Raw genomic sequence first — 22,955 nt, 5'->3', positions numbered from 1 at the left:
ATTGAGTTTTTTTCTTCGGTTGCGTATGGAACGTCTCAGGTTACGTATATAACCCTGGTTCCCCGAGAAGGGGAACGAGACACTGCGTCGGTTACGACACTATGGGAACGCCTCTAGGCATAGCAGGTCTGAACGTGAATGAAATCACTCCAATCCTATTGGTTTGTTGCTAGAACGGTAAGGTGTGACGGAATAACCGGAGGAGTATAAAGCACACCGACTGCTCCCTACACCAAGTGGAGAAAACACTCCACTTCAGGCCGTACATCCTCCGTGTGGACGGGCCCCTGGAGCTGAGGAGGGTCTCGACTGCTCCGGCTGTTAGACCCGCCTCTAGGTACTGTGCCCCCTCAGGGGCCAGACCCACTGTCGCCATACGGCGGGGCAAGGGTGAAGAACCCGGCCCTGCGCCTGGGACAGCAGGTCTCTCCTCAGAGGGACCTGCCACGGCGGGCCGTCCAGAAGCGAAATGATGTCCGAGAACCACACCCGGGTTGGCCACAACGGGGCTACGAGCAGTAGGCTGACATTGTCCTGGCGGACCCGCTCCAGAACCCCCGGGAGCAGAGAGACTGGGGGAAAAGCGTACAGACGTAGCCTCTGCCACGAATGTACCATGGTTCCTCCAGACCCAACGGGGCTGGAGGAACGAGAGAAAACCATAGCGGGCAGTGCGTAGTCTCTTGAGACGCAAACAGATCCACGTCTATGGGGCCGAACTCTTCGCACAAGAGTTCCACCACTTCGGGGTGAAGTCTCCATTCCCCGGGCCTCAGCCCCTGCCTCGACAGCAGGTCTGCTCCCTGATTCTGCGTCCCCGGGAGATACATCGCCCTGAGCGATAGTAACCTCTGCTGGGACCACAGGAGGATCTGACCGAGTGCAGACCGCCCTGGTGATTCAGATAGGCCACCACCGCTGTGTTGTCTGAACGAACCAGGACGTGGTGGCCTTGGAGATCGGGCAGGAAACTCCTTAGAGCCTGGAACACCGCCAACATCTCGAGACAGTTGATATGCCACTCGGACTGATGCACCTGCCAGGATCCCCTTGCAAAGCGGCCGCCCATGACAGCGCCACAGCCCGTGAGGGAGGTGTCTGTCTGAAATGACCAGCCGGCGACAAGACCCTCCCAGCACGGGCCCCTGGGACAGGAACTAAGTTTCCTTCCAAACTGATAGGGAACGAAGACACTTGCGCGTAACCCAAATCAGACGGAGAGGATTTCCCCTCGGGGAAAAACCCTTGGTCCTTAGCCACCACTGCAGGGGTCTCATGTGCAGCAGTCCAGATGGTATTACGCTGGACGCAGCCGCCGTTGAAAGTGTTTTATAGTGATGGCGTGGCCTAACTTCACCCCTTTCACGGCAGCCAATATGGTGTTGACACGTGCCGGAGACAATTGTGCCCGCGTCGTTGTCGAATCCCATACTACCCCTAAGAACGTAGTCCGTTGGGTGAGCGCCAGCACACTCTTCTTTGCGTTGAGCCTCAGCCCTAAACGCAGCAGATGAGCCAGAACGACATCTTGATGCCGAACCGCCAACTCTCGAGACTGGGCTAGGATGAGCCAGTCGTCGATGTAGTTGAAAATCCGGATGCCCTGGAGCCTCAGCGGGGCCAGTGCTGCACCCATACACTTGGTGAATGTGCGAGGGGAAAGTGCCAGGCCGAATGGAAGAACCCGATACTGGTAAGCCACACCCACGAAGGCGAACCTCAGGAACTTCCTGTGAGAAGGACGGATGGAGACGTGGAAATAGGCGTCCTTTAGATCTATCGTGACGAACCAATCTGCGGATTGGATGTGCGTCACGATGGCGAGGATGGTGAGCATCTTGAACCTGAATCTCCTCAGAGACCGGTTTAAAACCCGCAGATCCAAAATAGGGCGCAGCCCTCCGTCCTTCTTGGGGACTGTGAAGTACCGGCTGTAGAAGCCGCCGTCTCTGTCTGGGGGGGAGACACGTTCCACGGCCCCTTTCCTCAGCAGAGTAAGAACTTCCTGTCCCAACACTGGACCTTGCTCCGGGCGGACCACAGTCCAAACCACCCCGTTGAATTTTGGAGGGCGGGTTTTGAACGGTGCAGGAGGGTCTCCCCTACCCTGGTCTTCAGGACCTCTTCCCTGAGCTCCGTCGGGACTGGATGACGGTCCTCAGATCGCGTCTCTCAGAAGGCTGAGGTTGAGAGCGCCGCCTTGCTGCCCCAGCTCCTCGAGGGGGCCCCCGAGAAGCGACACTCTGCTTCCTCTCCTCTCGGTAGGAGCTCGTAGAGGGAAGGGACCTACGCCCGGCAGCCTCAGCTGCCTTGGGTGCAGACCGCCGAGGGAGGTACTGGCAGAACGCTTCGCCCTGCGTTTTAACGTGCTGGAACCGATCCACCACCGAGTCCACCGCGTCACCGAAGAGGCCCACCGTGCTCACCGGTGAATCGAGGAGGAAGCTCTTATTCTTCTCAGATATGCCCGCGAGGTTGAGCCATAGGTGACGCTCTGTAATCACCAGAACCGACATGGACCGGCCAATGGAGCGGGCCGTTTCCTTGGTGGCCCGGAGAGACAGGTTCGTGGTTCTACGAAGTTCCGCCAGATCTTCCTCAGAGGGACCCCCCCTCTGAACCATCTCCTGTAGCAGGTCGGCTTGGTAGGCTTGAAGCACCGCCATGGTGTGCAAGCTCGCACCTGCCTGGCCCGCTGCCATGTACACCTTCCCCATGAGCGTGGATGTGGTGCGACATGGTTTGGATGGTAACGCCGGCTTCTCCAGGGAGGACGCAAGTCGAGGGGAGAGATAGCTCGCAAGCGCATCCTCTACCTGAAGCATCCTCCCATAACCACGGTCCCTAACCCCCATCACATTACTGTAGTTCAATGATCGGGGTGTGGAAAACCGTGTAGAGAAGGGTCTGCCCCATGATTTACTCAGTTCATCATGTAAATCAGGAAAGAATGGCGTGGAGGTGGCGCGTGGTGCTTAAGAAACCTTTCATCAAGCTTACCACAAGCCTGTGGTGTCTGCTCCTCCTGTGGCCAGTCGATGTTGAGCTTAGCCACGGCTCTAGTCACCACCTCCAGCAGCTCGTCATAGTCGGGCGCCGCCTGATGACGCCGCCCCGACACCCGGAAGTCATCGTCCACTACGCTGAGCACGTCCACCTCCTCGGAGTCGGATTGCTGCAGTGTCTCCGGATCCAAACCGCGAGCGGGAGAAGCCGAGAAACGGGTTATACGGGTGTTAACGAAGAAAGGAAGCATCGGAGCCAGCGGATGAAGGTCGGGAAAAAGCCTCAGCCGTCCCGAAATCCTCCGACAGATCATGCTGTGAACCCCATGAGTGAAGCCGCCGGGCTGCCTCGGGGGCCGCAGGGCCCGCACCACGGGGAGAACACATCCGGCCATCCTTGGAAAAGAGAGCCATGCGGGACCTCAGTACCCGCACGGAAAGGGCTTCGCAATGGCCACAGGCAGCCCCCTCGAGAGCTGCCCGGGCGTGCTCCATCCCCAAACATGAGACACACATCTCATGAGAATCTCCATCCGTGATGTACCGAGGGCAAGGAAAAACACACCTTCTGTATTTCTGGTTGCCGGACATGCTGGTAGACTTCTTCAGGTAAGACATTCACTGCTTGTAGGACTGGAGCTTTCTTCAAACAACATACAGAGCGCCTGCTGAATAGAAAAAAGCTAATGATGAGTGTGTACAGGTGTGCTTTATACTACTCCGGTTAGTCCGTCACACCTTACTGTTCTAGCAACAAACCAATAGGATTGGAGTGATTTCATTCACGTTCAGACCTGCTACGCCTAGAGGCATTCCCATAGTGTCGTAACTGACGCAGTTCGAGTTCCCTCGAAGGGGAACGCAACTAACGTCTGTTTCAAAACGTTATTCACTAGTTTTATTTTGAAGGCGTAACCGGACGTTGCGTATTTATTGTTGCTAACTTGACCGCCGAGACGTCCAAAAACGACACTAAAGGGTTTTAACCCAGGCCGTAATAAAGCTGAGACTTAAGACGCCTAACTGAGACTTTTTTCAATCTCATTTGTAGTGTTTTGTATGGCCTAGATAGTCCTTACTTTAGAGAGAAAATACTTATTAAATAATTTCCTTAAATGTTCTATATGATCGTATGAACCATAGGCGCATAAATATGGTTTTTCATTGGAAGAACACTTTTTATCAAATACAATCATTAAGCACATCATTGATGAGCTGGTAGTGATAGATGATCTGTCTCAGAGAAACGGTACCAGGCCTGTAACGGTGAGGCTTTTACCCAGTAAAGTTAGCTGGGGCATCTTTCGAGTAGTCTTAGTAGCATCCTTTGGGCTTTGCCACTGGTAGATTTAGGCATTATGCTGAAATTGTTTATATTCTTTCTCTGGAAAGTATAAAAAAACAGGCAGTTAACCTATGTCATCACTTTTTTTTTTACTTTCCAAATGACCTTAACAACCATTAACAACTCATAAATAAATGGCTTGTCATTAAAATAATACTTCATTTATAAATAGTGAACCGATCATGTATAAAGTATGAAAATACAATTATTAAGCACATTATAGATGAGCTTATTAATAAAGAATACAACATTTATAACTGTGTTTATGAATGACTTACTAATGCGTATTAATGTATGAATAATGCTTTATAAATGATGAATTCCGTATTAACTAATACTTAACTAATGCTTTATAGTGTGTAGTTATAAAGTGCTACCGATTCTTTTCCATTAATACATTGCTCTTCCACTAAATAACTCTAATCTGTCGACCTGTGACAGTGCTCCATTGTTTCTTTATACAAATTATGAATACAAGGAGAAGTAGGCTTATGCCTCGTGTGTCGTATATTATCTGTCATTTAAAGACTAAAGGATGATCTAACTACATTACAGAATTTAATTCTAAGCGTTAAAGGTTATGTCTTTGTTTAGATCTCGCTGGCAGTGACTGGCAGCGCATGCAGCAGCAGCAGCAGCAACAACAACAACAACAACAACAACAACAACAACAACAACAACAACAGTGCCTTTCACATGAGAAAGGAAGTCTGCCTGTTGGCGCCAAATGCAACGGGCTACATGAGGCTGTGAATTAGTCAACTTCCTCTTACTCAAGCTAAATAATGAGAATCAGATGGCTGGTAGTCTCAGAAAAAAACAGGTACAAGCACACACACACACACACACACACACACACACACACACTGGTACACCCTGAGGTATTGACTGGATCAACTGCTCGGAGAACCAAGTGCACAGAAAATCCAAGAGCTCAGGATTTAATCTTCACACCGACAGCATCTTTGCTTTGGGATCAGCCACGTTTATAACGCAAGCTGTTCCTGGAGAGACTCTAAGCAGTGATGTAACTTCATGTTACATAACTCCAAAGGTGTCCCTGAGTCTTCATATCACTACTGAAAAAAACTAGAGTTCATGTCTGTTAAATCCGCATGTTTAAAAGTGTAAAAGTTCAACAAAAATCACATCAATTTCAACTCATTTTGTCATTATTGAATTTGTTCTTCTTCATTTTTATCATTTTGTCATTTATGTTCTATTCATCTATTAATTGATGTCATGTTTTTAAATTTTAAACCTTTTACAGTGCTGCTAACCACCACTAAGATGCATAATCCATCCGGTATACATAAGGTATACATGGAGTCTCTTTGCTCTCTACTCTCCTCAATTTCTCCTTCATTTTTTCTACTCCACTCTCCACACTATCTCTATCCGCATCACTGTCTTACTTTCAGTATGAAGTGATGTGTTGCGTCCCTCTCACCTGCCAGAGGATGAAGGAAAATCTCTCCCATTGGATGGATGAATGAGACTCCATTTTGACCATCGGCTGTGATCTCATCCGTCAGCGCAGCGTCACCTCCTGTCACAAAATCCATGTTGTGAACTCTCCTATCTGTCAGTATTATTATGTCGAAACCATTCTGATCCATTTATTACAGTTTACAGAAGAACACCATGTTTGACAACACCCTGCATTTTTACCTTGGTGGCAGAAAGTCGAAAAGACACAAAGTTATTATTAGATTTGAATGACCTTACTATTAACCTCCTCCATCCTGCTGGTTCAGGCAGGCAGTCATGTCTCTCACGGATAAAAGCAAAGAAAACTGTATAATTATGTGTATGATTACCATGGCAACAAACTATCCAGTGGCACTGCGAGGTTGTCCTTGACAAAACTGTACACGAATGTGACTGACAATTAGACGTTGCAAAACGTTTTCCAGTTGAAAGTGTTATTTCTGTTCAGAGTCAAGAGCAACCAGACAAGCATAACTTCTGCTTTAGACTAAGCCCCAAATCAAATTAAATCTTTTAAGAAAGACAGTTATGCCACACATATGATGAATATGAGGGGTTTAGTAGAGTGTCGGGGATGAAATGACAAGACAGAAGAAAATAATAGACATAAAAGGGATTTGGTTTTTAGTGCAGGGGTTAGAAATGGTAAAGCATGGTATTTTAAGGGTAGCTGACAGAATACTGTTACCTCTGTAACCTCCTCCGCCGCCTCCAGCTGTGCAGGCCCCACCTCCACCTCCGAAACCCCCAAAGGTGGACCAGCTGAGCTTGGACAGGGCAAGGGAACACGAGGACCCCCCCTCAGCACCCTCCACCAGAGACTTCCCTGCGCTCAGGTGAGGACTGGGACTGTCTTTCCAGCCTCCACCTCCACCTTCAAGGAAGCAAAGCAAAGCAACACTATTATATTTAGAAAACTATTACTAAGGAGAAAGGAACTAAATTACTGCAAAATCAGACAGCACTAGGGACAAATCATTATTCACTGATGAGAGCTGAACGTGAAGAAATTCTTGATCAGATTAATTTTTATTTTGAGGAGCGATGCTGCTGTTCATCTGGATTAACTTCAGTCCACCTTTTGTAAGTGAGCAGGGTTGGAGAGGGTTTATTGGCTAGCAGTATGAATGCTGTGGATACTTTCACAGGATGTTTTGCACCCCATATTGAATTCAAGCAGGACACCAGTGACGGCAGCGTCTTACGGAGGCTGGAGACATGGCTGGCTGTACATTTTTGTAGAGATGGGGAAACTGAAATAGAAGCTAGCTTGATTTCCTGCAGAGGAAGTGAACTGGTGAAATAGACACAGCACACCCTTCCTTTAACTTTGGACCTGGGTGATATCACTTCTGTGATTTTGTAGACTCCTCACAAGCCACAGAGGACATCAACAATTCACAGGCTGATTAGTACACCTCATGACTAGTAAACAGATTTTTAAGTCTGAAGATACTACCTTTTCAAGGTCGAGACTTGGCAGTCTCGGCAGCATGGTTCACAGTATCATGACAGGACCACACCAACAATCAACTGTTGCGCTGTTTTCTTGAGCTCTAGCTGCCTATCAGTAGCCATTTCTATCAGCTTGCATTGGCTCTAGTCAGCCGTTACTGGAGGCTGTCTGCCTGAGCACGGTGAATTAGCGGCAGAATCATTCAGTGAGACAGAGTAGTTTAACTGGGTGTTCTGCCAGCACATCGGGCTCTGTTCAGTGTGACAGGGCCATCGAGGAGTTTCTAGGAGGCAAGATTTTCCAAGGAATGAGCTCAGTCTTGTCAAGACTAAGTTTGACATGGTGGGAAGACCTCCAGCTTGAGGTCTGAGTAAAGCAAGCAGAGACGGGCAGAGGAGAGGAGACAGTCAGCACAGAGCTCTTGTTCTGTCCTGTGCTTGTCTTGTTGTTGCGTTTCTTTGTTTTTGCTCACAGACAGCTGGTGGGCAGACATGAGAGGGTCAACAGCCAGTCTCCCATACAAAGATACACAAGAACGTAGGACTTTGTTGCACTTGCCTTTTGTTTATCACTTTACACCTATCCACAGGCCCACACCACTGTGGTTATATTGTCACTTTTTTATATTTAACTTTTGCTGTAGTGCAGTGATGGAGACGGATACGTTTCAGCAATGCAAATAACTATAAAGAGTCATCAGGTTAAATCACCAGCTGATCAAGCCCCCTAATCTAAGCCGATAAAATATATATACAGTGCAACTCTAGTCTCATGTGACTGTGTGAATTGCCACACAGTTCAACATGCAGCTCTCACACACACACACACATTCACAACTTCTCTACACACTACTAAGAGCTACATATTTCCACTGACGCTCAGATCTTTATCCAAACAATCCCACAGAGGTTTCAATAAGATGAGCTGATCTGTGTTGAGACTCTGTTGGTCAGAAGGGATTTTGTGAAAACGTTCCAGCAGGCTTTTGCAGGAGCAAATGGAGACCTCTCCCACATATGTCCATATATGTCTTGCTTGAAAGGTCAGGACCTGTCAGGATACTAAAAATACCATCCACATAGATCCCATTATCCACAGGCCAAACACATCCCGCTGTGTGAGTGCATGCATGCATGCCAACGCTTTGAGTGTATGTGTTTACAGAACAAACAAATCCTCTCATGGCCTTCAACATGTCCCTTTAGGCAGATTTTAATGCTACATTTAAGGAAAATGGAAAACATGCTTTTGATATAACACAAAAGTGTATAAGTTTCATGGAGTAACGTCATCTAAGGCTTATAGTACTTCAGCACGTAACCTTTCCGTGATTGGAAAGCATGTACCTGAGTCTGTAGCCAACTTTAGTGTCATCGGGGATAATAACTACTATTGTTAGTTTTTTAACAATATTTATTCTGCATGTACTGTGTTGTGTAAAGCTGAAGTAGTTGAGAATCTGTTGCTCTCAATATGGGATCCTTTATCAAGTCACAATGATTTGGGGGGGGGGGGGTTACATGTTTAAATAAAATCTGAACAGACAAGTACATTTTTGCAACATTTTGTTTTGTTTTTGGAAATATTAAATTCTTGCTGATCTCAAAACAGTCCATTACAAAGCCCAGTAAAATGTCCCAAAAAGGTAAACTCAACACCAGCATTTAGTGTAAATTTGATTTTGCATATTTTTGAGGTTCATAAATAAAATTTAAAAAACATGAACAATAACATGGTTCAAGTCTGGCAGGGATCTCTATTGCATGTATAAAATTTCTCTTCCTTCATTTTCTGTCATCTCTCCACTGTTGACCTAATAATGAAATACCTTAAAAATACTTTAAAGATCTAAGAATAGACCAAAACAGTGTTCCCCTTACTCCAAATTACTTATAGACTTACTTATAGAGTTGCACATTCTGTGGAGAAACAAGAACACTGATTCTGGAAAGAGACCCAGGTCAAAAAGAAGTGCTCTTAAAGGCACTGAAAATATACTTGAAATTCACATAGTATACATATAGTACATTCATACTTCTAACATGCTTACTACAAGTATATTAAAGATATATTCTCCTGAGCTTTAACATACTTGTCAAAACTATACTTTGAATAAATTGGTAATAAATATATACTTAATTAAACTTTTAAAAATATGCTTAAATAAAAGTATATTTTTTTGCAACATTTTAGTCTGTTTATTAAAAATATATTTATTTAACTCTTAGTAAATACTATTTAGGTGTACTTTGTGGAAGTACATTGTTAAACAATTACACTTTTAGTGAGTTAAAAATATATTTATGCCAAACATTCTTCAATGTGTGCTACTGCAAAATATTGTAATTATTTATGTAATTACCACATGTTTCAGCCTGATTTCCAGAAGTATGATTTTTAAAACATATTTTTTTTAACATTAAAATATATTTTTCAAAAGCATATTATTTCTGTTTTTTTCATTTCTTTTCTTACTTTTAATTTTTTTTAATCAGGTAAATAGCTAGTTGAGATCAGAGACCTCTATCTTAAGGGTAACCTGGCCTAGAAGGAAGCAGCACATGTTGTTAACTTAACAAACAACAACTTATAGAAATAAGCATACTTTAAATCATGATGTAGTTAGGGGTCCAAGCCCAAGTGGGCTGGGAACCCGCGAATGCAAGGCATCGCGGTTCCCAGTAACAGCGGAGCTGGGAACCCTATTGTTTTTGCTCGGATTTTTATTTTATTTTTTTATTTTTAGGGGTCCAAGCCCGAATGGGGCTGGGAACCGCGATTGCAAGGCATCACGGTTTACAGTTCCAGTGGAGCTGGGAACCCTATTGGAACTCTCACCTACAAAGGCGTATATCGAAAACCTTATATCCACACGTTCGGGGGATCGAGCTGAATCTCGTGGTATAGGCCCATTTCCGCCTAAACTTTTTTTTCGCAAAACCTATTTTAATTAACACCTCCGAAGCTGCAAGTCCGATCGACACGAAACTTGAGGACCTTATGTTGCATGCCCCCCTGAGGGGGTGTGCAAAATTTGGTACAGTTGGCCCCTAGTTGGCGCTATTCAAAAAAATCCCATAGACTTACATGCATTTTACATCTCCACAACCACAACTCCGATTGATAGCAAATTTGGGGCAATTCTTCCCCATGGGGCCCTGATCACACATGACAATTTTGGTGCAGTTCGGCCAACAGGTGGTGCTAAAAGCGAAGCTGAAATCTCTCACTAAATCCCATTCATTCCTATGGCATTTTCAAAGGCAGGACGTTTTGCCTCTGTTTGGAACGGCCCATCAACACCAAACGTGGGGACCTTATGTGGCACGACAGCGGGGAGCCCGGGCCGACTCGCGCGCCCTCCACGGGGCCGGGGCGGGCGGCTTGCGCCGGGAGGCTTGGACCCCACTTACAACTGCTTGCAGTTCTAGTTATACTTGTTTCTGTTTGTAAACAACACGTGTACACAGGGGCGAAGTGTGCCCTCCCGCCTAGCGCAGTGCATTCAATTGGACCAATCAGAATCAAAGTTTTCAAATCGACAACCCAATCACACAACGTGAAAGTCAACTTCACGAAAGTTAACGTGTGAACTGTCGTTGAGAGAGGGAAGCTATTTCTGGCAAGAAATTATTTTGTTTCTCTGGTTTCCTTCGTTTTACTTTACCATCTCGGACTTGGCGAAAGTGGACACCACAGACATAATAAGAAAAGAACACAGAAGAGAACAATATCCGGTCAGCTCCCTGCAGAAGTTAAATGTGAAAAGAGCTAAAGAGGCGTGACTGGCAAGTTACAAGCAGGAGAGGACAGACGCAGAGACTGCCTGCAAAAACCGTCTTTCTTGGTAAGTTTAAGTTATTATTGTTAGCAAGACAACACATTTGTGTAAGTTAACAAAAGTTGAGCTCACTCTGGGTTTGGAAATATTTTACTTGGTGGATAGCTCTGGTGTGCATTAGCTAATGCTAGCACGTAGATTAATATATTTGTTAGCTAACGTTAGTTAGCATTTTAATAGCTTCACAATCGAGACAGCAACTTTCGTCTGCCTTAAACAGTGTTGGGAGTAACGCGTTACAAAAGAAACACAATTAATGTTACAGTAATGTGTAGCTTTTTGCTGTATGGCAGTTTTTAATGTTACTAAAATTTCAGGAACAATCAACAATCTCAGTAACTTGTTGCTGGAATTTGATGCATGAGATTTCAACAAGGCAGGCCTGTGCACGTGTGGGTATGAGCCCTCAATTCTGCTTTTGCACTGTTAAAATGACCAGTGAGGTCTTTATCAGAGTAATAAATGCAACTAATATGTTGCTGTCTGTGTGCTAAAGAATAGGTTCACATTTTTATAGTCTACCTTAATACTCACATGTCCGTGTTTACAGTAAGTTATTGGTCACTGTAATCATTATTCCTGCCCATATAGTCTGTAAAGACACCACAGTTGTCATTTTTGTATAAATTCATTCTAAAGTTTAGCTGAAGCAACTATGAATCATCAGCTAAGCATCTGTGTTAGACAATTCAAAAGTGGATATCTTCTAAAGGTACACTGTTTTTTTGAGATTTCACTTCACTGCAACCATGGAGGGGGAATTATTACAGTGACCAATAACTCAGTTATAACAGTAATGTTAAAGTGTACAAGTGTATGTGAGAATTGTTTTAAGACATGCTTGAAATAGTGTTTTTATGTACCACACGATATAATAGCTTGTGAAGTTATGCAAAATACTGCTCAACTTTATGTCCATTTGTATGGTCATAGATCCTGTATTCAACTTTTAAAAGTTGAACGTTCCCTTTGCCAACTTTAAACAACTTAATGCTAAACCCAGAGCTGGAATTTCCTGCCTTAGCTAAAATAAAAAAATGAAATAAAGAATAATAATAAAGATTTGCAATAAGAATAGAATTACAGTTTAAATGATGATGATGCAAATGAAGAACTAAACTAGGTGGAAGTACTGGCCTAACTGAATTATTTATTATTCTGGCTCCTGCACACGATTTATTATTCTGGCTCCTGCATACTATCACTGTTCTTGCTCTCAATACATGTCAACAGGGTCAGACTAAATAAACAAATATTCTTGTGAAAAAATAATTTTATTTAAAATATTGTTATACATTAAGTAATTGGCTACTTTTGTACTTCACAAATTGACCGCTGTGTTAATGTAAAATGACATGTAGACAGAACAGTTGTTAAGCAAATCTGTATGTTTGTGTTATTTTTGTACCTGTTTAATAACATTTTATCATATACAGCTCCTTGGCTGAATGCACAGTAATGTTTATGTAATGTTTTTGATTATGTTGTAATGGAAGAACTGTGCATTTACTGGGACGGGTCCCTTGTGGAAAACCATTTCACCTCAGTGTTTCCCACACATAGGCTTTACTTGGGCTGGCCGCCCAGGTAGATTAACAGCCGCCCAAGCAAATTTGGCGACCCATTTTAATTGCAGTGCTGCACAGCGCATATTCGCTCCCCTCGCTCGGTCGCTCCCTCTCTCTCTCCTGTATGCAAACAACCCGTCTGCGAATTGAGTGGTTGGTATCGTGAACACCACTGCACACTTTAAAAAAGTTATTAGCCAGCATGTAAAGAGCCTAGCCAATAAGGATAGTTATTTTAACTTTAGAATGGGCCTACAGCTGTCAAAGATAGCACGCTATTCATAACTGGTAGTCAATAGGTGCGTTCGAGATGACTGCGGCTGACTTTCGCCAATTTGATAGGCTAGTGTAATGTGAGATGCAGGCGACTGCGGGGTATAAAAACAGCGCTGTCAGACACAATCAGCGTGAGCTTACTGTGAGCTTAGAACAATGATCAGGCAAAAAGTGGTTGCAACTTTGTGCAGCCAGAGAAAAACAACCGCGTGCGCCAGATTCGGCACCTGCCACCGCCTTGCTCCCGCGAGGTAGTGTTAGGTCATGGTGATGTGACATCACGGCGACGTTTTGCAGCGCCGGGTGTTGTGACGAATTCTGCCTGCCTGCCGAGAAGATGCACCTCGCGTGTGGTAACGCCCTTTTATGCTGAGAAAAGAGGTGGACGCAAATCTCGGCAGGTAAATTAGCCTACATCATCTGTTTTGCCAAATTATGTATCCACCTGTATAGGACCTTTTAAGACTCTTTGCTGTGCTCATTGATCAACTGCGGTTATCACCACATATTTATTGCTAAATCTCAAGGAATGCTGCTTCTACTAACTGTAGCTAATAAAATATCCACAGCTCTAAACGTTTATGAAATATTTCGAATCATTTACCCCACAAAGAAAATTATAGCTTTTAAAAGCAGTATTTGGAATTGCATGCAATTCTCGGCAGGCAAGCGAAATACGGCATATCACCTGCTAAAGTCGCCCCCCTCCCCCGCCACATTTACGCTGTCATTCTGTGGGAAACACTGCACCTGAACCTAAACAGTTAGCATCAGAACAGTTAGACATTAAGTCATATTGTGTTTCAGCAACTTTAAACAAAATAAAAAATCTGACAATAGTTGTTAATTAATTAAAGGTAATATTGCTTTGATATAGACAAAATATTTCCTTTTCCCTTCCACAGATGCTGTGTGATAAAGCAGTTTCCAAATCCCATAGTGTCTACAGTCACAGAAAAGTCCTACTCAAAGATACCGACCCTCTACTCCAAGGATAAGGATTGTGACATTTTTCAGTTTCAGTTTGGTTCCACCATTTGTACTGTATGCTTCACTACAGTTGAGTAAGCGCTTGGAATGCCATACCAACGAGCATGGCTCTTTGGCAGTGCTGTCAAAGTTGCATGTTTGGTACCCTGTAGACCTGTGTTTGAATCTGGGTAGGGTGACTGCTCTCGCGTTTGGCCGCATATGGTGTCAGAAGTGGGATGGCTTGCCGTGAGGTCATCTGAGCCCGGGCCCACAGTCCAAACCGTATGAGGGACCCCCATGGGTAACATTAATGATGGGATGTGTATAGTGTACTTTTCAGTAATACTGATCGTATGTCATCATTTTACTGATTTTATTTTTATTTGAAGGTATTTTGGTCAAGATGTGATACATGCTGTTGTACCTTTTAATGCACAGGAATTTTTGCAATGTACACAAAATTAAAGTTTTTTAGTTGTCTGTATGTGTGTGTGTTGTAAAATACTTTTTTTTTACTGGTTTTTATTATTATGCTAAAAGGGCATTTTGCAAGATATTTTTAATGCATTAATAATTATTCTCATACTGAATGGTTTCATAAAGCAGCTTCCCAAGATCTTAATAGTGGCTCTCGGAGTATACTAGTAATAAATTACTAATATGCTGAAATGCTAATAAAAATGTTCAGGGAACACATTTAGAATATATTTAAACTGTTCTTCAAGTATAGCACAAAAGGGTATTTTAAGTTAAATTTAAGAAAGTATATTGAAATTACAGTAAAGGTACTTAAAATAGGTCCATTTTAACACAACAAGTATATTACAATATATTGCAATTATCTTAAAGTTGACTTTAAGTATTTCTAAAATGACACTTAACATACTTTAAGTTGTTCCAAAAAACATTTAATATACACTTAGTATAGCACAATTAAAATAATAATAATAATAATAATCTTTATTTGTAGGGCACTTTTCAAAAACAAGTTACAAAGTGCTTTAACAAGTGTAAAGACAATAATACAAAAACAATACAAGATAAAAGCAAGAAAACATTGAAAAGACTACAATACACGTTTAAGATAAATATAAAATTAGTTAAATAGAATAAAATAAAAGGGATAAAATAAAGTGAAATAAGATCGGGAAAGGCTCTCCTATAAAAGTATGTTTTAAGAAGGGACTTAAAAGAGTTCACTGACTCAGCCGACCTGATTTCCTCAGGCAGGCTGTTCCAGAGCCTCGGGGCCCTGACAGCAATGGGTAACATTAATGATGGGATGTGTATAGTGTACTTTTCAGTAATACTGATCATATGTCATAATTTTACTGTTTTTATTTTCATGTGAAGGCATTTTGGTCAAGATGTGATACATGCTGCTGTACCTTTTAATGTACAGGAATTTATTTTTGTAATATACACAAAATTAAAGTTTTGTAGTTGTCTGTATGTGTGTGTGTTGTAAAATACTTTCTTTTTTTACTGGTTTTTATTATGCTAAAAGGGCATTTTGCAAGATATTTTTAATGCATTAATAATGCATTATTCTCATACTGAATGGTTTCTTAAAGCAGCTTCCCAAGATATTAATAGTGGCTCTTGGAGTATACTAGTAATAAATTACTAATATGCTGAAATGCTAATAAAAATGTTCAGGGAACACATTTAAAATATATTTATTATTTTATTTTAAGGGTATTTTAAGTTAAATTTAAAAAAGTATATTTAAATTACAGTAAAGGTACTTAAAATAGGTCCATTTTAACACAACTAAGCATATTAAAATATATTGCAATTATCTTAAAGTTGACTTTAAGTATTTCTAAAATGACACTTAACATACTTTAAGTTGTTCCAAAATATAATATATAATATACACTTAGTATAGTACAATTAAAATATGATAAGTGCATCCAAAAAAAAGTGCTACTTAAGTATATTTCTTTTTCACTTATATTTTAATGTAATTTTTCAATCCAGTGAGCATCACAAATAATATTGCATTCCATCCATAGAGAGAGTAATCTCAAAGTTAGATAATTCAAAACCTGGACACAACGTGTCTCTATGGCTAGATACCACTAATGGTTTAAACAAAATAGTTCATCCACATTGGTAGTAGGATAACTTATAATATATTACCTGCAGGGCCAGTTTGACCGTTGGTACTGGGAGCTATGGTGCTGTTTTCATACTGCTCCAGTGGTATCAAGTCCAGGCTGGACTCCGGGTCCTCCAGGTAGGCATTTCCTCCTCCACCAGCTGCAATCAGCAAGGGAACCAGCTCACCTCCTTCCATCTGACAGTAAGGAAGCATCACTGTAAATCGCACTAATTTTTACATCACAACATTTTACATTGTGAAATGAAAAAAGAGTTCTGTCAACGCATCAGACTCGACAATAGTGCAAATTGAAAATGACCCAGGAAACCCCCAATTTAGTACAGATGGGAGATCAGAAAATAAGTGACAAGTGAACATCTCTCTTGTGCCAATTTTATGATTCAACGGCTTTCCGACTTCTGACGTATGTACGATCTATATCTAAACCCGTGGATTAGAGAGTGAGACCCCGCTGAACCAGTTCATTATGCCTACAGACATTTATCAGTGTGCATTTGTACATTTAATCCACATAAGTCATCAAACAAACCCACAGAAAGAACACATGACATTCAAACAACACAAAGTTTCCTCTGTCACCTTGAAGATGTAGGTGGCTCCACCTCCTCCACCTCCTCCCCCGGCCCATTCAGCACCGGCCTCTCCTCTGAGGTTGTCTTCAATCACTGACGACTCACCCAGGCAGATCTTCTGGGTGTGGGGATTTCTCTACATCATAGGGGAGAGGGACATTTGAATTTCAGAGAAAGAAGCTGTCGTCAGAAAAGTGTGAATCCAGAAGGCAAGAATGATTTTATCTAGGTCACTCTCTTGTCTCCCCTCTCTGGCAAAAGATGTCCCAGTAGGATATCACAAACATCAACAAATCCTTCCAGCCTACTCACCCCCGGGCACGCGTCCTCTCCCTGGTGGCCCACCAAGATGTAAAGTAAATCTCCTTTCTCAAGAGGAAATATGGCAGATATGAAGACCCCGTGGTTGCGTTTGTTGTGGTTTTTGGCTCCTTTCCCTCCTGCAGCCCCGTAGGCAGATATCCTGAGAGAGATCATTGCGCCACAAGGGGATTAAATACTGAAAGAAATTGCTATCTGTCTCCTATCTGGCTCAGTATGGGGGTAAATTGATGTCAGTATTATGTAAATGTACTGACAATGTGTATTACAATTTGTAAAAACAAAACACAATCCATTCCAGACTCTTTGTTGATATTGACATGAAGTACAGCTGTGTATAATTTAGCCGAAGTAACGCAACACCCTGTAAATCCTTTGATTAACCCCGCCACGTTTCTGTTGCCTCATTTCATGAGTATAATAACGAAGTCCCATGACTGGCTGTCTTGATCAAGCAGGACAACAATCAGTCACGCTGAGCATGGCCGGACTAATTTAGTCCCACAGCACACAGTCACACCTCTAAATTGTCACCATTCCCAGCTCTCTGAGTCACACAATGATGTTAACACATGTGGAAGAATTCTGTCTCTTCAATGACTAATCTCCCAGAACAAAACTATGTATAACATTCAGAAAAATGTTTTTTCTTTATTTTTTTTATTGGAACTCTTTATGTCCAGATAAAGCCAGTGACATTTTGCATATTGGGAATCACTGCTCTTATATGACAAGACTGGCTATATTTTCTATTTTTGTCAATGTCAACAAACCTTATGAAAAGACCAAAACCAGCAATGCGTTAGTCCATATTTCAATCATTTAAACCAGACAAACCTGGGAACCAATGTGGCTGATTTATGTATTTTTAATAGTTTTGAAACAAAAATAAAAGGTATATGGCACAGATGAATAAGATAAAAGGTTTTGACTATGCAGGCAATATTTGTTAATAGGATCAAAAAGTTTGTTTTGGTCTTTTCATGGGATTTGTTGACAATAACAAAAATGTAGAATTACTTACACTTGAACAAGTAACTGATTGGCCTGTTGACTTCTAGCATAAAAATCAAATGGATGAGCATCAAAACCAATCCTCTCTATCACTTACAGGTATCTGTTAGTAGCAGGTACCCTCCATGTTTGGACTCCTTTCAAGGGACCTTCCTTCCCCACAATAACACTGACATTTTTGTTCCTGTAGGTGCTGTCACACTGGGCCTGGGTTGGGCCATGGGGACCACTGGCTCCACATGAGTTAAACCACCATGTCATCAAAGAAACCTCTAAAAAATAGACACAACGAAAAGAAGAACTGACATTAGCTGGTGGGAAATTTTAGAATTGCTGAGTGAGTTGGTACATGTCGGTACTGTATATTGGAGCAAAATAATAAAAAAACAAAACAAGAACACATGCAAACAAATATGTCAGACCAAGATAAACAGTCGATCATTTAAGAACAGAAACACACATATAGTGCAGTATCTAGGAGTGTAACTGGAAGTTGCATTCACCACCTGGTCTGTGAGCACTTACTGCAGAATGGATTAAAAGCTTCTGGTCAGCTCTGGTAGATAAAGCTTCAAGCATCAAGAGAAATTTCAAGGGTACAATCCACCACCTGGTATTAAAACTCGGCATGCAGAATGGATTTAAAATGACTCGGCAGACAAGGGACGTCATGGAAATTCACATGGTGACGGCTGAAGCTGAAAACTACCTGAGGCCGAAGGCTCTGGAAGGGGGCTTAAGAAATCCTCCAAGTCCGCCACGGGCAGGAGAGAGTTGAGATCTGAGGAGAGGCGGGGAGCCAATGTGGGAAGAAAAAGAGAAAAGGAATCACAGTCAACCATTTGCATATCACTAAATTATATCCAGACAAAAGGTGTCACGGATCAAAGGAAATAAAGAGCAATTCAGTGACGGGTAATATGGATGAAGACATTTTTTTCTCAGACAAATTCCTGACATCATGAATATATTTCTCCTATTCATCCACTATTTATCCATTTCTATGTACAAGGTAAAGGTTTTACAGGTGGTCTTCTGTGCCGTCTTTTGTCAGGCCCTTCCCTGAAACCAATGGGGGATTGATGAGCTTACATAAGCAACAAGAGCCTCCATGATTTAGTTCCAACAAAATAAAAGCATACAAGCCTCTCCAACTTGACAAGATCCCAGCTCAGAGAGAGGTAATATATATATATGGGAGACACATTAATATAAGTTATGGCTTACTAAAGTTACACTGGGATCCTGTATTGACCGTGATATCAGTTGGAAAATGTTCCAGTCTTGCCCAACTGGAGCTTAGCAACAGCCATACAACACGTACTGTGCCTCCTAGGAGGTTTAAATCATGCTTCTCTTAAATCACACAATAACACAAAAACAGTCCACCAAACACAAATTTCACATCTGCGTATCAATTCTGGTGCCACACTAAATAATAAAATTCATCCAGGACCACTTCAATAAAGCAGAAAGAGTTCTTTTTAATGTCTTTTCACATGATTGCAAGAATGAAAAAACAAAGTCTGATGCACAGACACAGGAATGTCGGCACACATAGTGCAGCACTGCATTTGCAGTAAAGCATTATGTTGGTTTCCATCATGTCACCACCAATCATTGAACCAGGGCATCAAACAAATGACTGAGGACTGCTGCAGCTCTGAGCGAAAAACAGCAGTCATCAGTTAATCTCAACAACAGTTAGGATGACTCCCTGTACTCGTCTGCTCTTTGAGTTTGATGTGTACAGATAATCTTAAAAGTAATGAGGAGAAGCATAAGCAGATGCTATATATGTCAAATCTTCAGTCTTCAGTTTTATTGGGTATCGGTAACCTTCCAGTCCAAAAAGTGAGCCTGTATAAGAAGTGCTCAGCAGGAGTTTTCCTAAGAAAGAAAAGTAATGTTTACATTTAGTGCTTCTGACCAACAGGCATGTTGGTATGTGTGTGTGTGTTTGTATGTTATTGCCACCAACTCAGGAATATCAGGAAGGTGTACCGTGCTGCCCATGAGCCCATGATGCTTGTAAAAATATTGCTCCAAAGCCCTACTAGTGCTCAAAAATTCCACAAGGTACCATCTAGAGTAAAACAGTCATAAGTGACTCAGCTCAACTTTAGACAACAGAAACCACTTGTACTAAACCAAGTGTGACAGTAGCAGCCAAACTTTCATTTTAGTTTTCATAAATTCAACCATTTGTGCAGCATGTGAAATACAGGTATATTTCTTCATTCAAATGTTACACAGGCTCCCTTCATGAAAGAGAAACTAGCATGACCATGTAAACCATGACTTATTGCCTTAAATATCTGTTGAACCATAATAAAATGGTGTCTCAAATGTTTCATGATGCCATACCTGTGTTGAAACAGGCTGCTCCAATTGCAATGTTATCGAGAGCGACATCAGCACTGGAGCCTTGTCCCCACACAGCTGTCACCTTGACGTGGAACCTGGAGTAAAGCACACACCATTTGTGAATTTAGAGATTTATAGTTTTTGTCTTTCTGTGACAGACAACTGGAATTCCCAAAATGTGTACAAAATTTAGCTTGTAGTAAGAAATAAATCAAATCTTCAAAATGATTATAAATTCTTTAGATAAGCAGCAATTTTATGAAGTATGTGCTCATGCTTGACTTCCTCACCATGACTGTAAAATTGTAATGGCACTGCTGCTTGAGAACTGTTTCAGTTTTGTCATGGGAAATAGGAAATATTACAGATGATATGAAGTAACGTTGGGGGTAACGTTGGGGGGGACGTGATAAAGGTAACTTTTATACACAAGAGATGATGCATGTCTTTTGCTGTAGCACTTCAGTGTTACATAATCATCTGCTCCTCTACCCTTTTGTTTTCATTTCACGTACCCATGATGAAGGCCAGTCAGCTGCAGGGCAACATCTTCCCAGTTGTCTGTCCACTGACCATTTCTCTCCCAGACCAGTGGTGCAGTGGTGGTCCCATTCTCCTCGATGGCCACCAGCAATGAACCATCAAAGTCCCCATAGAGGTACAGAGAGAAACGCATCTGCACAAAACAACAGACTCCATTTTGGCGATTTTGTCATATTAACAAAATCTTTTGCTGCCAAACAGCAGCCTCACAAGGAGAAGGGGGGGAAAATATGTAAACTAAATTATGAACCTAATGTATCTGTCTAAATAACTGACCTGGCAGGCAGTAGTAGAGACCGTGGGAGGGAAAGAGGGGCTCTGAATGGACGCCTCTCGAAGGGAATTGCTCTCTCTTACCTGCAGAAACAGGAAATGCCCTGGGGGCGCACAATAAATGTGACACAGCAGAACGCTAACCAGGTCAAGAAACAAACTGCTATCAAAATAAATGAGATCAGAGATACAGTAATACAGTGAACGTCTTTGTTGTATTCTTTCAAGCCGTACATTTTGAACATGTTTCGTTGCTTGTCGAGAACCAGCAGCCTATTAAAAAACTGTACTCAGAAGAATGAAAGCAGTTAGTAACACCGGGTTAAAATGTAAAGCCAGTTTGAGCTCAATAAGCCCAGAAATGTTCAGCAGCTGTATTTAAACTTCAATATGAACTCTGTGCTGTCATGGGGTGTAACTTCATATGGTTGCAATCTAACAAGGACTTTCTATCATTATCAGGGTCTACAAAGAACAATAAATAACAAATCTGTTTGACAGAAAGCTGGTGAGTTTTGACACTAAGCAGTGTAAGATTTGTTTTGAGTGAGTTTTTTTACTTCCATCTCTCCACACCACAATTATTCATCAGAATGGGATGAGGGATTGTAACAACATGAGGTGTTAACATGCTCATTTCACATATACTGCACACACACACACACACACACTGCTAACCTGGTGTACTCTGCAGCGCGACACCATGCATATCTTCTTTTTCCAGAAGCTCATCTCCAGCGACCCTTCTCCAGGCCAGGTGCTGATTGGACATGGACCAACCACATGCATCCTTCTCAAATGAACAGTGTGAGCCAGAAGGAAGAGCACCTGGGGAGGAGGAAGATTGTTTTCGTATTTCACTAAAACAGAGATCTGCCCCGTGATTCTTCTTCTCTCAGTGCAAGACTTACATTTTGGAGGAATCATCAAAGCACAAATACTATCCTTCATGGAGCGCAGTGTTTCTTAATGTGAAAATATGTGTTAGTCCATGTGCTTGGGCGTGTTTCCTTTACTCTCCACACTTACTCATACTCTCTGCTCTGGTGGAGTACTACAACATGCTTGCTACACTGTATCCCCAGGTTGGAGTTTCCTGACCGCAGGGTCGTTTACTGTTACACCCAAGAGTCACTGGGTTAACATATTTTAAGCTACACCATTTCATCCACAATATCTACATTTGGAAAATATGCTTATTTACTTTCCAAGAACAAGATGAGAAACCAACCTCAGGAGTTAGCCTAACTAGGGAAACAGTTAGCATGGCTCTCGCTACAGTGACAAATACCCACCAACATCTCACTAACTGATTATGTTATCTAGTTTGTTTAATTTATAAAAGAAACAGATATGTAAAATTTATGGTTATAGGGAGATGTAATTATTTCAAGTACAATTTATCAGTCTGCCCAGTACTTCTGTGAGGGATCTCTGCCTACTTTTGGTGGCAGTTACTGCACGTGTCTGTAGTTGCAAAGAAGCAGTTACAGCACGTAACTCCCCTTGAAAACAACAATAAAATTCTCATATTTATGTTTTGCACAGATTAAACAATTTAAAACATTAAATAGTGAGCTGTAGAGGTGTTGGTAGGCATATTTCATATGTAGATACTGATCTTGGATAACTCTCATAAAGAGTAAGCAAGAAAGAGTATTTCTCAAAATGAAGGATTCCTTTAATCACACAATGTACATGTAATTTAGACACATGTTGGAAAGCACCTTTTACAGAGCTAAGCCAGTTCCTCCTGTTTACAGTCTTTGTGCTAAGCTAAACA

At 42.1% G+C, this 22,955-nt stretch overlaps 1 protein-coding gene across 1 annotated transcript in view; it reads right to left on the bottom strand.

Annotated features, from left to right (window-relative positions):
* ltk (leukocyte receptor tyrosine kinase) overlaps nucleotides 1-22,955 on the bottom strand; it is an 80,082-nt gene that overhangs the window by 17,222 nt on the left and 39,905 nt on the right. The window contains exons 7-17 of the mRNA XM_046062127.1: nucleotides 21,851-22,000; nucleotides 21,176-21,276; nucleotides 20,872-21,032; nucleotides 20,357-20,451; nucleotides 18,699-18,770; nucleotides 18,087-18,261; nucleotides 16,967-17,117; nucleotides 16,662-16,790; nucleotides 16,100-16,256; nucleotides 6,530-6,715; nucleotides 5,801-5,899 (exon numbers count right to left, since the gene is read on the bottom strand). Coding sequence (XP_045918083.1) covers nucleotides 5,801-5,899; nucleotides 6,530-6,715; nucleotides 16,100-16,256; nucleotides 16,662-16,790; nucleotides 16,967-17,117; nucleotides 18,087-18,261; nucleotides 18,699-18,770; nucleotides 20,357-20,451; nucleotides 20,872-21,032; nucleotides 21,176-21,276; nucleotides 21,851-22,000 — 1,476 coding nt within the window. The remainder of the gene's footprint in view (nucleotides 1-5,800; nucleotides 5,900-6,529; nucleotides 6,716-16,099; nucleotides 16,257-16,661; nucleotides 16,791-16,966; nucleotides 17,118-18,086; nucleotides 18,262-18,698; nucleotides 18,771-20,356; nucleotides 20,452-20,871; nucleotides 21,033-21,175; nucleotides 21,277-21,850; nucleotides 22,001-22,955) is intronic.

This window comes from Micropterus dolomieu, linkage group LG11, assembly GCF_021292245.1.
Source record: "Micropterus dolomieu isolate WLL.071019.BEF.003 ecotype Adirondacks linkage group LG11, ASM2129224v1, whole genome shotgun sequence".
Lineage (NCBI taxonomy): Eukaryota > Metazoa > Chordata > Actinopteri > Centrarchiformes > Centrarchidae > Micropterus > Micropterus dolomieu.
The sequence above is the reverse complement of the archived record's forward strand: the minus strand, read 5'-3'. Positions and strand labels throughout refer to the sequence as shown.